A 14,763-nucleotide genomic window follows, 5' to 3' on the forward strand; every position below is an offset into this window, starting at 1 on the left:
CTGCTCAGTCTGGATTATTGCTCTATAGACTTGCTGTATAGGTCTGACATAGGACTTGCTTTGCCACTGTCCTATTCCTTTTAGCTCTCTGCTATGTCACCGTCGGTTTTTGAGATGCCACCTTTTCTTTCTCAACTTAACGTTTATTTTACCTAAGCACATTCTTCAATAAATATTAAGGAAAGGGTGTGTGGGGGATACTTTTTAATCTTAGCATGCCTGAAAATGACTTTATTTTGCCGCCTTCTTCATAGAGAATTTGGGGTATAGGGGAGGGTATAATATCCTATTTTATTTTCTGAGAGCCCCTTCTTATTTAATCAATCTTATTTTGTCATCCTCTTTTTATTTCATAGACATAATATCTTCCCATGTTTCTCTAATATTCTCCTTCTCAGATTCTCTGCTTTCTCTGTATTTCTTTTTTCTAGTTTACTTGTTTTCTTATTTTTTATATGAGAGGTGATCTTTTTTAAGATTTTGTTTATTTATTTGAAAGAGAGACAGGGAACACAAGCAGCGGGAGTGGGAGAGGGTGAAGCAGGATTCCTGCCGGGATCCAGTCCCAGAACCTGGGGTCATGACCTGAGCTGAAGGCAGATGCTTAAGGACTGAGCCACCCAAGCACCCCTCTGTGAGGTGATCTTTAAATATTTAGTGATCCTAGCCCAGATGGGCTCCCTTGCTCAGTGGGGAGCCTGCTTCTCCCTCTGCTTGTGTTCTCTCTTTCTCTGTCAATCAATCAATAAAATTAAATAAATAAATAAATAAATAAATAAATAAAAATTTTAAATGTATATATTTAGTGAAGCTAGTGGATTTAACTAGAAAATAATTATCTTTGTTCATTGCCCTCTCCTACCCCAGGTCATTTTTTTCTTTGGGGTCATTAAATATCTCTAGAAAAGAAACCTTAATCCCTTGCCTGCAATATAAAACAGGTTGCTAGTACTTGAGTTTTCAGTGTGCAGATTCCTTTTTAATCTATTTTTAGGGGCACCTGGGTGACTCAGTCGGTTAAGCCTCTGCCTTCAGCTCAAGTGATGATCTCCAGATCTGGGATCAAGCCCCAAATCAGGCTTCCTGCTCAGCAAGGAGTCTGCTTCTTCCTCTCTCTTTCCCTCTGCCCCTCCCCACGTTTTCTCTTTATCTCTGTTTCAAGTAAATAAAATCTTTTTTTAAAAAAATCTGTTTTTAGTTTAGCACTTTTCCCCTCCCCACCAAGTTCCAAAGTACAGCGCTTCTCAAATTCTCTTTCTTTGGAAACTAAACCTCTTATCTTTTATGGGTTTGGGAACAGGAGAAGGAATCAGAGGGTCTGAGTGCTATATGAAGTGTTTCTACCAGCTCTTCCGTTTTCACTGCTATAACTTATCTCTGGATCTTATCTACCTGGATTCAATACACTTCTACTTCCTGAGCATTTCTAGAGTCTTGCTGAGTAAATTATTTCAATATCCCTTTCTTCAGACACCCCAATTAAGCTTCCTCTAATCTGCAGCAATGAATAGGTCTACCCTAAGATCCAGCAATACCATCAGGGAAATTCAAATCAAAACCACATTGAGATAACACCTTATGCCAGTTAGAATGGCAAAAATTAACAAGGCAAGAAACAACAAACGTTGGAGAGAATGTGGAGAAAGGGGAACCCTCTTACACTGTTGGTGGAAATGCAAATTGGTGCAGCCACTTTGGAAAACAGTGTGGAGGTTCCTCAAAAAATTAAAAATAGAGCTACCCTGTGACCCGGAATTGCACTACTGGGTATTTACCCCAAAGAAGAATGTCATGAAGAAGTAATGAACAGAAGGGCCATATGCACCCCAGTGTTCATAGCAGCAATATCCACAATAGCCAAACTGTGGAAGAAGCCAAGATACCCTTCAACAGATGAATGGATAAAGAAGATATGATCCATATATATAATGAAATATTATTCAGCCATCAGAAATGATGAATACCCAACTTTTGCATCAACATGGATGGGAATGGAGGAGATTATGCTAAGTGGAATAAGTCAAGCAGAGGAAGTCAATTACCACATGGTTTCACTTACTTGTGGAACATAAGGAATAGCATGAAGGACATTAGGAGAAAGAAGGGAAAAATGAAGGGGGGGAAATTGGAAGAGGAGACAAACCATGAAAGACTATGGACTCTGAGAAGCTGAGGGTTTTAGAGGGGAGGAAGGAATGGATGGGTTGGCTCAATGATGGGTATTAAGAAGGGCACGTATTGCTTGGAGTGCTGGGTGTTACACGTAAACAATGAATCTTGGAACACTGCATCAAAAACTAATGAAGTATGGTGACTAACATAACATAATAAAAAATTTTAAAAAGAAGAAAAATTAGGCATCCTACCTTATTTCTCTCAATACTGAATGAGAAATTTTTAAAAATGCTTTTAACATAATCCAATGGCAAGCCATATTGAATTCTAAAATGAAGATAAACCTAGAGAGTTGCCCTAAATTTATAAACAAAGAGTAAATATTAAAAGGTACTCTTCTCTTTATTTTGGTTATACACACCAGGTCAAACAAAATCCCTGACAGATCTGAGTCGTTAGTTGTAGACTATAAAACTGGATTAACAGAGTGATTATTTTGTCAGTTAATTATTCCTTCCATTCATTCACAAAGCTAGAGTCAATAGAATTTTCAGAGTCAATAACAATGATGAAAACTAACTACAGAGGACTTTAACTCCTGCCAAATATTTTAGGAAAAATATACTGTATTAATATAGTAATTGTAAAATGTTAATCTTTTAAAATTTGATAAAAAGAAAAATTGTGTTCTATTACTTGATTAATGTACAATACTTAAGTTCTTATTCAAAGGAGTTCTCTTAAGGAAAGAATCCCAGCAATTACATTTACAATATAATACAATTTATTCATTTTTTGGTTCTAATTTGGCAACTGGAAATTAGGATACAAATAAAGAACTTACTGTAAGTCAGTTTTACTATTTCTTTTTTGTCTTTTTGTCTTTCTGTTATAGTGCAAATTCTTGAGCTTGGCATTATTTTGCCTAGTATGGTATATTGTTTAATTATTTGAATTATATATACTTTCAGAATCCCATGTTAACTTAATATTGGTAATATGATAACAAATAATCTTGGGGGGGCACACCTGGGTGGCTCAGTCAGTTGAGCATCTGACTTTTGGTTTTGGCTCAGGTCATGATCTCAGAGGCTGTGAGATGGAGACCCTCATTGGGCTCCTCACTCAGCAAGGAGTCTGCTTGAAGATTCTCTCTCTCACTCTAAAATATAAATAAATCTTTAAAACAAACAAAGACACCAAATAAACATGCACTTTTTTCTTCTTAATCTAGAGCCCTTTTTGATTATGACAAGACTAAAGACAGTGGCCTTCCCAGTCAGGGATTGAACTTCAAATTTGGAGATATCCTCCATGTTATTAATGCTTCTGATGATGAATGGTGGCAAGCCAGGCAGGTCACACCAGATGGGGAGAGTGATGAAGTTGGGGTAATTCCCAGTAAACGCAGGTAAGTATAAGCCCATTACAGTCTTACTACTTGAACGTAGGGCAACATAGACAAATAATTGTTGATTTTTTAAATTATTTTACTGAGGGTGATTTTTTTTGCTTGGTTTTCCATATTGTGTTTCAGTCATTTAATTTTGTTCACCTTAGGTTATAACCAATGACATAATTAAAGAATATGATGCCCCCAAAGTGAAATCTCTCTAAAGCTCCTATTTAGTTGCTCAAAACAAAATAAATATATTTAAATAACTTTGCTATGATCTTTACCATTGGAGGGAGGAAGATTTAAAAGCTTCTGTACTTTATCCAGACAGGTGGTAATGAAACTTACTCAATTTTCAGGATTTTTGATTTTGTGATTTGCCTCCTTTAGACTTGAAAATTGAAAGTGTAAATTAAAATTTTTAGAAGTATCTGGTATTTGCTTCACATCTCTTTCCTTGCTTAATTTAGAAGTATTGGTACATTGCCTGGTCTTTCCTCTTTGCTTTTAACCATTTGTTATAAGTGATACATACTTACTATCTACTGGCAAAAATGGTTAAGTGGAGATAATCTTTGAACAGGATGATCCCAGCATAAAGAACCCTTTGTAGGTCTATGAAATGCTGCTGAGTGTTCCTGCTTTTGTGGGAAAGGTATTAAAATGTCAGTTTGTATGTCTCCCCAAATAACTTATTTTTGAGGTCTGATTTGTGCAAATCTTTGCCCAAAAGTCTTTTTAGGTTTTAAAGTAGCCTGCAAAAATCATTAATGAGACATTAATGTTTATTCTAACTGGTTAATTCACATCAGGTCAAGCTTATGATGTAATACTTATTTTAAGAGTCTGTAATTTATAAGTATGCCAAATCATATACCTATTTATAGGCCTCTCTATAAATTTATATTACTGTTTATAGAAGTTGAAGAATAGGAATATTAAGGTATAACCAAGATTTGTAGTTGTGGTTTGGGGATTTATGACTGTTCTTGGCTAGATCCATATTTTTAACAAGATCCAACTATTTGGCTAGATCGTATATTTGGTAGCAACTCTTCTTTTAGCAATGCAGCCCTCAGCATAACTTTTTTCCTAGAATAGAACATAGTCTGCTTTAAATTCAGAAATGCTTCCTCTGTCTCTGTGCCTCATTGAGTCAGTAGAAACCTCACATCTTAAATACCAAAGTCAGAGTTCCTAAAAATTGTCTTATCCTTTGGCACCTCCTATCTTGCATGGGCTTTATGTGTGTTTGCAACAATTAAGAAATACACTGACTTTGGTAGAAAGTGATTCTTCTCTGTTGCATAAAAATTCTATAAAGTTGGGTTTTTAAGTCAGAAGTGCTGCAGGAGACTTAAGACCCCTCTAAATTTCCAAATTCACAAATAACATTATAGAATATAATTTTTCTTCCATAAACCACATATGGAACCATAACTGATTATGCCATTTCATTTTGAATGTATTCAGAATTTGAATTTTCTTAAGTAAAACTATTTCTTAAACCTTTTTAGTTCTAATAATAGCCCAAGGAATTGTAGTTAGTACAGTTTTCAGCTTTTATTCAGGAACAGTATTTACAAATAAACACAATTTAAGTCACTCAGCTACTTAGTGAACAAGGTAAGGATGAGAAAACAAAGTCATTTTAAGTTGTAAACTTTTACTCACTAAATGTTAGTTTTGCATTGCCCTCACTAAGTGCCTAGGCAAAATTACAGATTAGTTAATCATGTCATGTACTCTCTAGTCATGTCATGGATTGTTCTAGAATAGTAAAAACAAGTGTTAAGTCCATGACTGCTAAGGTTCTTCTGTACTCACAGTAAAACTGTATCACTAGATAAGGAAGAAAATGCATTTATTTATAAACGATTTTGGTGGGTTTTCCTGCTATATACTAACATAATTGCTATGTTGAAATTAAAGATAAAAAGTTTAATTGACATGAAATTTTACAAGGTTCGTGTTGGTATTGCAATCTACATGAAACATTTGTTTTGGTGTAATTTTATTGGCTTGCTTATTTTGAATTGTTAACACTTTAACAAGTTTCAGAATTCAGATCTAAAAGCTATACAGGGTTCCTCTTTAACTGTACTCCTGGCACCCTTTTCAGTTTTAGAGGGATAACTAATATTACCAGGTCTTGTATATCCTTCCACAGGTATTTTAAAGCTCTTCAAGATTTTTTGTATACTATAATTGATTACTTTATGTATTTACACAAATCTATCACTGGAGATAAATTTAATTTTTATATTTCCCATATTTTAATAAAAATTTCAGAGCTACAGCAAAATACACAAGGAAGAATAGTACAAGGAACACCCACATATCCTTCACCTACTTTCACCAGTTGTAAACATTTTTGCCCTATTTGCTTTCTCTCTCTCATGCTTGACTTTTTTTTTAGCATATATGCATGCTCCATGCTAAGCTAATATTGAAACAAAAACACCAAAAAACAAAATCCAGAAAATTGCTAAACTCAGAAGTGGTTCCTAATAATAATTTCAGTATAATTATGGAATATGAATTCATCTATAAGTACACATATACTGTATTTTGATACTTCACAAGTAGTTTTGTTTTGTAATGAGCCCTGTATTTCACTTTCAGAAATTATTTTTAATTTGGGGATACAAACCTAAATGGTTTCTGAAGGTTTTAGAATATAAAAATGCCCCATACTTAAGTATCATTTCTGATGATTTCTAGTTAGACCCTTAGATATTTTGGTATACTTTAAAAATAACATTCTGTACTTTGACAGAGTTGAGAAGAAAGAACGAGCCCGGTTAAAAACAGTGAAATTTAATTCTAAAACAAGAGGAGATAAAGGGGTGAGTATATGAAATGTCCTTTCCTAGATACTAATAATTGAGAATAATAGGCTTTTTCATAATTCTTGCCAGAGCTACACTATTAAAATTAGAAGGATTGTGCCATAAGAGTTAATTATCAACAGCTCTTGCCATGATGCTTTGTAATAGTAGATGCTGAAGTAAGTAATTTATTAAAGCACTCATTTTATAGACCTTTCCAGATTATTGAAACTGTCATTTGATGTATTCTTAACAACATACTTTGGTAAGGTTATTTTTACAAGTGAAATAAATTCAGCCTTCTTCAGATGTCCAGTTAGAAATTTGTATTAATCATGATAGCTAATTTAATCATCTTCTGAGAAGATATGCCCCAGAATATTATTAACTAGGTCATAATGTAAGTTTTCATTTCCCCTTTCACAATTTATTAAAAGAATCCATGCTTTAAATATTTGAATCAATATGAATTTTTATTTTGAGGGAATAAAGAGAGGGACAGTAGAGGACGAGTTTATAGACAGTCAAGAAATACTTCTAAATTCTTTCATATATAATTTTAAACGTGTTTTTGTTTTCATTTTTAAGTTCTGCTTGAATCTAATGGATGCCAGTACATGAAAGAAATACTGCAGGCTTTGTCCTGTATGATGTGTGTAATCACTACAATGGAATATTGTAGTAATAAGCCTGAAGAAATAAGCTGAACACATATGTTGTCTTGAAATACTATTCATAGGAATGTTTTAGGTTTGTTTTTTTTTTTAATCTAAAGCAAAAGTTTTATACATCATTTGATCATATTTCAAATGAATGTGTAAAGTTAACTCAGCAAATTAATTAACCTTATCATCTGTACTTCTCTGATAGCACTAAGCACTCAAACATAAAGGCATAAAATTAAAGATAAGCAATATCCTCAATCAAAGAAATTAAATCTGAGTAAATTGTATAATGTATTCAGTTATCTTAGAAATGATAATTTCCTTTAAAATGCAGCTTTCAGAAAATAAAAAATTATATAGTATGATCTGAAGCAATATTTAAAATAGAAATTTGGGGGAGGGAAAAAATCCCAAGTAAATGCTCAGGATTTGAAATCTATACAATGCTTTTTGTGCTCGTTTTATATATGTCTTTAAAAATAACTTAGTAAAATACACTGTCAATGTATTGAAAAAGAGGTTGCATGTTGTAACTTTTCTTCCATACTGTAAGAAGTTAACTGAATTAACGACATATTTAAATCTTAGTCTTGTTTGTTGACTGTAACCAACCTTATACACAGTCACTGTGTCCTAACACAGCACCAGAAGGATGCATGATACTGAGTGGGGTAAAAATACGCTTGCCATTGATACAGAACTGCATTTCTTTCTGTACTACAATTTCCCATTCTGAGTTCATCTTTTCCTTTCCTTACATGGTGGTTTATGGACTTATTTCCACTGCAGACTTACAACATTTCAGTTTCTCATTAACATTTTTAACATCCATTTAGCTATTTTGACATACCACATAGAGAAATTCTATGCTTAATATATATCATGATTTTGTGATATTTTATCACTTCTTTTATTTATTATACTCTCTTGCAATATAGCATTAATAACAATAAATAATTAAATAGAGTATTCTGTATTGAAAATGTAGACAATCCAGAGGTAGTATGTTTCTTCAGTTTTGTGTTGTCCCTACACATATTTGTCTTCTTTGCTTGTGCAATTTTCACTTTTAATAAATTCTTCATCCAGAGGACATTAAATGTAATACAATTAATTCTTTCTTAACTAACAAGCATTTCTTTCTGTCCTATATTATGATATCTTTATGATATCTCATTTTGGCTAACTGCAAAGATACCAAAAATCAAAACATTTTAAACTTCATGTTTCTTTTGGTTGTTTGCTGTGAAACTGACTCTGACCACTATATATGCAGTAGGAGGGATAAATACCTTTTATTAAAAATATAACAGTTTTATTAGATACCATAAAAATTGTTACTTTATAAATTCATTGATGATTTTTATGAACAAGAAGATTTAATCCTTCCCTAAATTAGATTATCATAAATTTTTCTGTATTGAAACTTAAGTTTTCTTCTGTTTCTCTTTTCTAAAATTTGGATTCAAGCAAAGATTTTTATTTAGATACTGCTACTTGACAGTTGTAAGTCCAAATTTCTGGATAGTACTTTTTCTCATCAACTTAATTTTTAACTTCTGCTTAGCGTTATCAGAGCCTCCAAATTTTAGGACTGAAATCAGGACAATCTGTTAGACTAATGAGCTCTATGAATTTATTAATCCTGAATTATTGATATGAGAAGGCAAAAATAAAAGTTTAATCTTGTTTTTATGTTAAGGTTCCTGCCAAAACAAATCCTTTCAAGTAATAGAATTGGAGCAAAAATTACTTTATTCTCCCTTAGCACCTAATGGCCAGACATCACATGCTTAAAAATACAGGCATGTCAAAACTTACTTCCTGATGTGAATATACTTCAAAATAATTGTAGCATTTTATGACATTGGATTAAACTCAAGAAAAGTCAGAACAAGATTTTTTTATCCTTTATATTGTTCCTGCTTCAAAAAGTAATAATTCCTAAGTGTCATTGCTAGGTCATGCCATTTCCTTCAAGACATAATGTTTGTGACAGAAATTACAAAAGAAGTTATTCCTCTTTAATAGCATCACCTTTTTTAATGTGGCCTGGTTTTAAATCTGTGAAGGCACAAATGGGACATTCAAGAAGGGAGGAAATCTCTTTCCAACATCTGTGTAGTAGGGGACATCAGATCATCTGTGCAGCTCCTCCACAGCAGTACTGTATGACTATTAGGATCTTCATTGCCTTTTTGGCTTTTATAGGCACCTGAATTTTTATTTCCTATTCGAGATACGGTGCCAATGAATTTAATCTGGTTCCAGTTTATTTATATATACTTTTAAAAATAGATGAATATAGTAGAGCTTAAAGACAAATCAGTTAGGATGGCATTCATGTTGGCCAGGAGAGCTCTGACTCTTCTTTCTTGGTGGGATATCTTTGATAAATCTTTTGCTGGATTATGTATGCTTGATGGACCCCTCTTAGTTTTCTTCTCATTTTCTGATTCATACCATAACTATTTATCTTTTTTCTCTTCCAAAAAAATAAGATTGGTTCATTGTTTTTAAATATTCAGAACTAGCAACTTTCTCAGTTGTTTTGGTTTTCTTTTTTAATAGTGGCTTTTTGTTAGTTCATTGGAGCCACCAAAAAGGGGAGGGAGGGAATATGCTTAAGTCAGAGGAAAATGAAGATTATTACCTACTGCACAAAAAATACTTGAATAGCCTAGAGTAATGACTTAAAATAGCTTTTGCTATAGAGCACTTCATACCTGGGAATCTTCTAGAAAAATATGGATTGATAAGAACAGAAGTTAGCAGGTTTGTACTATAGTAGTAACTAATTTGAGTTACTCTTCAAGTAGCACTTACTCCTTATTTCTAGGGTTGTTTTTTTTTTAATCAAGTAGCACTTTCTCCTTATATCTAGGTATTACTGAATTACACTGTAAGTTTTTAAATATTTTAAGTAGAGAAATGTTAGGAGTTTATACAAAGTTAGAAATTCACTTTGTGATTAATAAATTCATATACAAACTGCACACTGTGGTCACAAGAGTCAGCTTCCACAGAGCTGCTAGGCTGGGCCTTTGTACACACAGATAGTAGACATCCCTTTGTTTTGCCCCTCCTTCTCTTCTTCAGCAGTCATTCAATGACAAGCGTAAAAAGAACCTCTTTTCCCGAAAATTCCCCTTCTACAAGAACAAGGACCAGAGTGAACAGGAAACAAGTGATGCTGACCGTAAGTATGTGGATCCAGTGGTCAACTGAAAATAAATGTAGAGGGACCTACTGCCCTGCAGTTGGTTGTTACCATGGAGACAGTTTCAAGAGCTGCAACAGGTTACTAATTGTCTTAACCAGGGGCAACTTAACAGACATAAATTAATTTGGATACCAATCTTAACTTTTTCTGGCACCTTAGGAATTCTTAATAATTTAAAGCTAACAGTATTTGTAAGCTGTGTGTTTAAAATAAAGTTACTTGTTGGAAGGGTTCTTAGAAGAAACACTTAAAATACTCTCAAATAATATTTTAGAGGAACATTATGGATACCTGAGAAGCTGCTTAATGATTATACTATATTAATTGGTCATTAAGCATTGACAATTTTTGATCATAGATCCTCTGGAATCATTCCATTCTATCTTGTATCTTCACTATATGTAGACAGTGAGTTTTACTTTTAAAATAACAACAAATAATCTCAAATTTTGCTCCTCTACCCTAAATCAGCTTTTAAGCTAAAACTTTGATTTCTTTAGTACATTACATTCAGCTGCTAGCTTATTTCAAACTTCCAGAAATCTACAAAAACACTCTAGAATATGTGCACCTGTAATGGTCTTGGAACTGTCTCTTATTGTAGCACCAATTTTATGCATTACTGACAACTATTTTCTTTGATTATCTTTTTATTGCTTGCTCTCTGGGAACTACTCTCTACAGGAGATCCCTGACGACATGGGATCAAAAGGCCTGAGTAAGTGATCAAAATACTCCCAAGTTATTTTTTAACCTCCATCTACAGACCTACCTTTTTCAGATACATTTTGAGATTCATGGTAGCGCCTTTCTGGCATAAGGAGGTATATGATTTAGATTGCTTTTAGACTTTTCATGTTAATAATGTGCTTGGGATTTTTATTTCTATAATACATACCTTTAGTTTTTCTGATGCTCCATTTTTCACATGCCATTTGAAAAAATAGCTCATAATTACATTTTCCTTTTTGTAATCTTTATGGCAGTTACTTTTGCTAGGTATTTTTTTTAAGTGAAAGGCTTTTTTTAAGCTTTTTAAAATAATACTATCTGCCTTCATTACTAGAATGTAGAAAATAATCTTGCAGTTTTCTGTCCACCAGGCTTTTTTGTTAAAACAAGTTAAAATCACTTCGATTGTATGTTAGAAAAGCATTGCTATGATGTGAAACTGTAGAATATAATGAGTCTTAAGTTAATAGAGAAGAATTGTGGACCTCAAATTCAAGTAGCATTTGATATAAGGGGACGGAAATTGTAGATCTCTTTTTCCAAGGAGGTTGTAAATTATTAAAAGAATTATGAGAACTACTATCCTTTATTTTTCCTTTAACCAAGAGGTTGTCAGTGGTTTTGAGTTGTTCTTACTTTTCTTTCTTTTTTTTTTTAAAGACTTTATTTATTCATTTGACAGAGAGAGAGATCACAAGTAGGCAGAGAAGCAGGCAGAGAGAGAGGGGGAAGCAGGCTCCCCGTTGAGCAGAGAGCCCAATGCGGGGCTCGATCCCAGGACCCTGGCATCATGACCTGAGCCGAAGGCAGACGCTCAACGCACTGAGCCACCCAGGCGCCCCCTTACTTAATTTTCTAACTAGTACTTAGTTTTCATATAAACTTGGTACAGTCTGGTATATAGGAGTCATTCAGTAAATGTTAGAGTGAATGGATGAAACAAGTCATTTTTTAGCAAACAAAAGTTTAAATTTATGTGTTCTCAAATTGATTATATATGAAAGTTTATCAAATATTACTGTTATTTTAGGTGACAGTGACTCATAGAAGTAATCTCTTAAGCTAAAGTGTTTTCCTGGATGGTTATTTCTATTTGGATTGCTAAGCATTTTGAAAACTTACTTTTTGTAATTCATTGGTCATTAAGGATATAACCAATACCAGGGCACTTAGGTGGTTCAGTCATTTAAGCATCCAGCTGTTGATCTCAGCGTGGTCTTGATCTCAGGGTCGTAAGTTCAGGCCACATATTGGGCTCCACGCCCAGCATGTTAAAAAAAGGGGGGGGGAGTGCTGTGAAATGTGTAAACCAGACGATTCACAGACCTGTACCCCTGGGGATAAAAATACATTATATGTTTATTAAAATAAAAAAATTAAAAAAAAAAAAAAAAAAAAAAAAAAAAAAAGGGGGGGGGGGGTAGGGTCACCTGGGTGGCTCAGTTGTTAAGCATCTGCCTTTGGCTCAGGTCATGATCCTAGGGTCCTCAGATCGAGCCCCACATCAGGTTCCCTGCTCCGTGGAACGCCTGCTTCTCCCTCTCCCACTCCCCCTACTTGTATTCCCTTTCTCAATGTCTCTCTGTCAAATACATAAGTGAAATCTTAAAAAAAAAAAAAATAGAGATCAGTATCTTTTAACTTTCTAAGATCTATATTAATAAACATTATATTTCATAGAAGGTTTTTTTCCTTGATTTTTGCTAACTTTATACTGGAATTTTAATCTAAAGTATAGGTACTTATTCCAACCTTAATGATTAAGGTTTGTATTGGATTGAAGACAGTATACTTTTTATGTAATTATTTCTATATAGACACATTTTGCCTGTGCCTTTTTAAGATTCAGCAAGAGCCACAAATTTACTATTACTAGTGGCACCCTTTTTTAATCTTTTTTACCTTTGGTGAAAATCTTTAAAACTGGAAAATATTTACATAGATTCTTAATGCTATAGAATTTATTTTGAGAACGATGTGTTTTAAAGGTGGTATGATTCAGCATAAGGACCCACAGATTTTTTTATTATCCGCTAAATCATTAGAGACCTGTGGAAAACTCATCGGAAAGGAACTAAATGAATTTGTTTACTATATTGATACTGTTATGATGGATGGTAATTACACCTTGACCATATCTTATTTCCATCTCTCATTTGGACAATTGGGATTTGGGAAGAGAAACAAGAGAAAAATAGTAGCTGATTACCAGACAGTGTCCTTTAGAAAAGGATTTAATTTTCTGGAGAGAGACTTAAGATCCGTTCAATGATAGGTTTTGTGCTTCATCTCACAGGAACTAAGATAATTTACTCACCTGGTAACGTGATCAAATCAAGAAGATTTTGTTTGGAAAATACTGAGGGAGATAGGAAAATATGAGTAAAAATTCTAAACCTGGATAAAACATATGACTAGCAATTGACAAGGTGCCCATTGTTATATAACAGAAAATGCTAGGGAAAGGGTGGTCAGGAACATTATTTGTAGCCTCAGTAATCCATATTCTGAAGTTCCAAATACAGGAAATAAACTAAGTAGAATCCTGAGATTTTAATATAAAGAAATAAATATGACTTCTGTATGTATTCATCAAGCCTTATTGAAAGAGGACTCATGAAGGGACTGAGAAGAAAAGGCATAAGTTCAGAGAAACAAATCCAATGAAGAAATGGAATAATACTGAATATCAAGAAAGATGTACATCTACATGTAATTTCATATAACCTGTGAAAAATAGGGTATTTTAATTAAAGAGAGAAAAGTGATAACGTAGAACATTTTTCATACACATGAACTCAGTGATTCTACAAAAAAGAGAATCAAATAAGTCATTGATTTGCCCTCTTGAGAACAGAAGAAACAATGAGAATTGGCCTTTCCAATCCTATTTTGGCTAACAACTAACTAGAATATGATGGAAGTCTGAGAGAATGCAAGTAAATCACCATAGCTGTGAAAAGCTAGAAATAGAGATGTGTGCAGCTTGTATATCTTAAGAAGGCAACTTTGAAAAAGGTCAGAAGGAAAAATGTAAGATTCCTTTAACAGAGACTTTAAAAAAAGTAAGTTCAAGAGGAGCTATGTAAGGTGCTCAAAAGTGAAATCATGATACATGGTTTCAGGCGAGGTTTGTAGCTGTAGTGCAATTTTTATAGCTTTCCGTTTTGTAGAACATCTCAAAAACTCTTAGGTACATAAGAAAAAGATATGTAATGGGAAGCTTTCTCAAAGACTTACAGAAACAAAGTTGTGTGGAGCTCTTAGATGCCAAAACCAGACTTATTTGTAAAGAATGAGAGTAGTAGTATTGCTTGAGATTGGTGATAGGGAGAGCACAGAAAAGGCATTTCATACATTCTCAGGAAGAAATGTTTGATGAGAAAGGAGAGACTTGGTTAGAGATTTGAAATAGCTGTGCTCATCAAACTTCATAAAATCAAAAGTAAAACTCAAAGAATATACCATGTATGTCAAAGGGGGATAATGCCTTTACACTACGAATTCCTAACAGATCAATAACAAACAGACAAATCTTCATTTGATAACTAAACGGAGGATATGAGAAGAATGCTCAAGAGATAACAAATGAAATGAGTGTATGAAAATACTTGATGTCCCCAGTAATCAGCAAACAAAATGATAGTTTTTACCCATCATCTTGACAGATATTTCTTTTAAATTTCTTTTAAATACCACAGAACCCAGTGGTATTGTTTCATGGAATCACTAGTTTTAAATATATAACCACTATGCATATCTGGAAAAATGTATCTTTTGACCTACTAATTCCTCTTCAAG

The 14,763-nt window shown here is 33.5% G+C and overlaps 1 protein-coding gene across 8 annotated transcripts in view; it reads left to right on the forward strand.

The window, feature by feature from the left end:
- Window positions 1-14,763, forward strand: part of DLG1 (discs large MAGUK scaffold protein 1) — a gene marked incomplete at its 5' end in the record, with an annotated part of 253,529 nt that overhangs the window by 212,122 nt on the left and 26,644 nt on the right. For 3 of the 8 annotated variants that reach the window (XM_080829395.1, XM_080829394.1, XM_080829398.1), the window contains 3 exons: window positions 3,350-3,526; window positions 6,291-6,360; window positions 10,107-10,206. In XM_080829395.1, the coding sequence (XP_080685521.1) occupies window positions 3,350-3,526; window positions 6,291-6,360; window positions 10,107-10,206 (347 nt within the window). Of the gene's footprint in view, window positions 1-3,349; window positions 3,527-6,290; window positions 6,361-10,106; window positions 10,207-10,914; window positions 10,949-14,763 lie in introns of all 8 variants that reach the window. The other 5 variants (XM_080829397.1, XM_080829400.1, XM_080829401.1 and 2 more) reach the window with 2 other exon arrangements.

Source organism: Martes martes (assembly GCF_963455335.1).
Source record: "Martes martes genome assembly, chromosome: 1".
In the NCBI taxonomy this organism is placed as follows: domain Eukaryota; kingdom Metazoa; phylum Chordata; class Mammalia; order Carnivora; family Mustelidae; genus Martes; species Martes martes.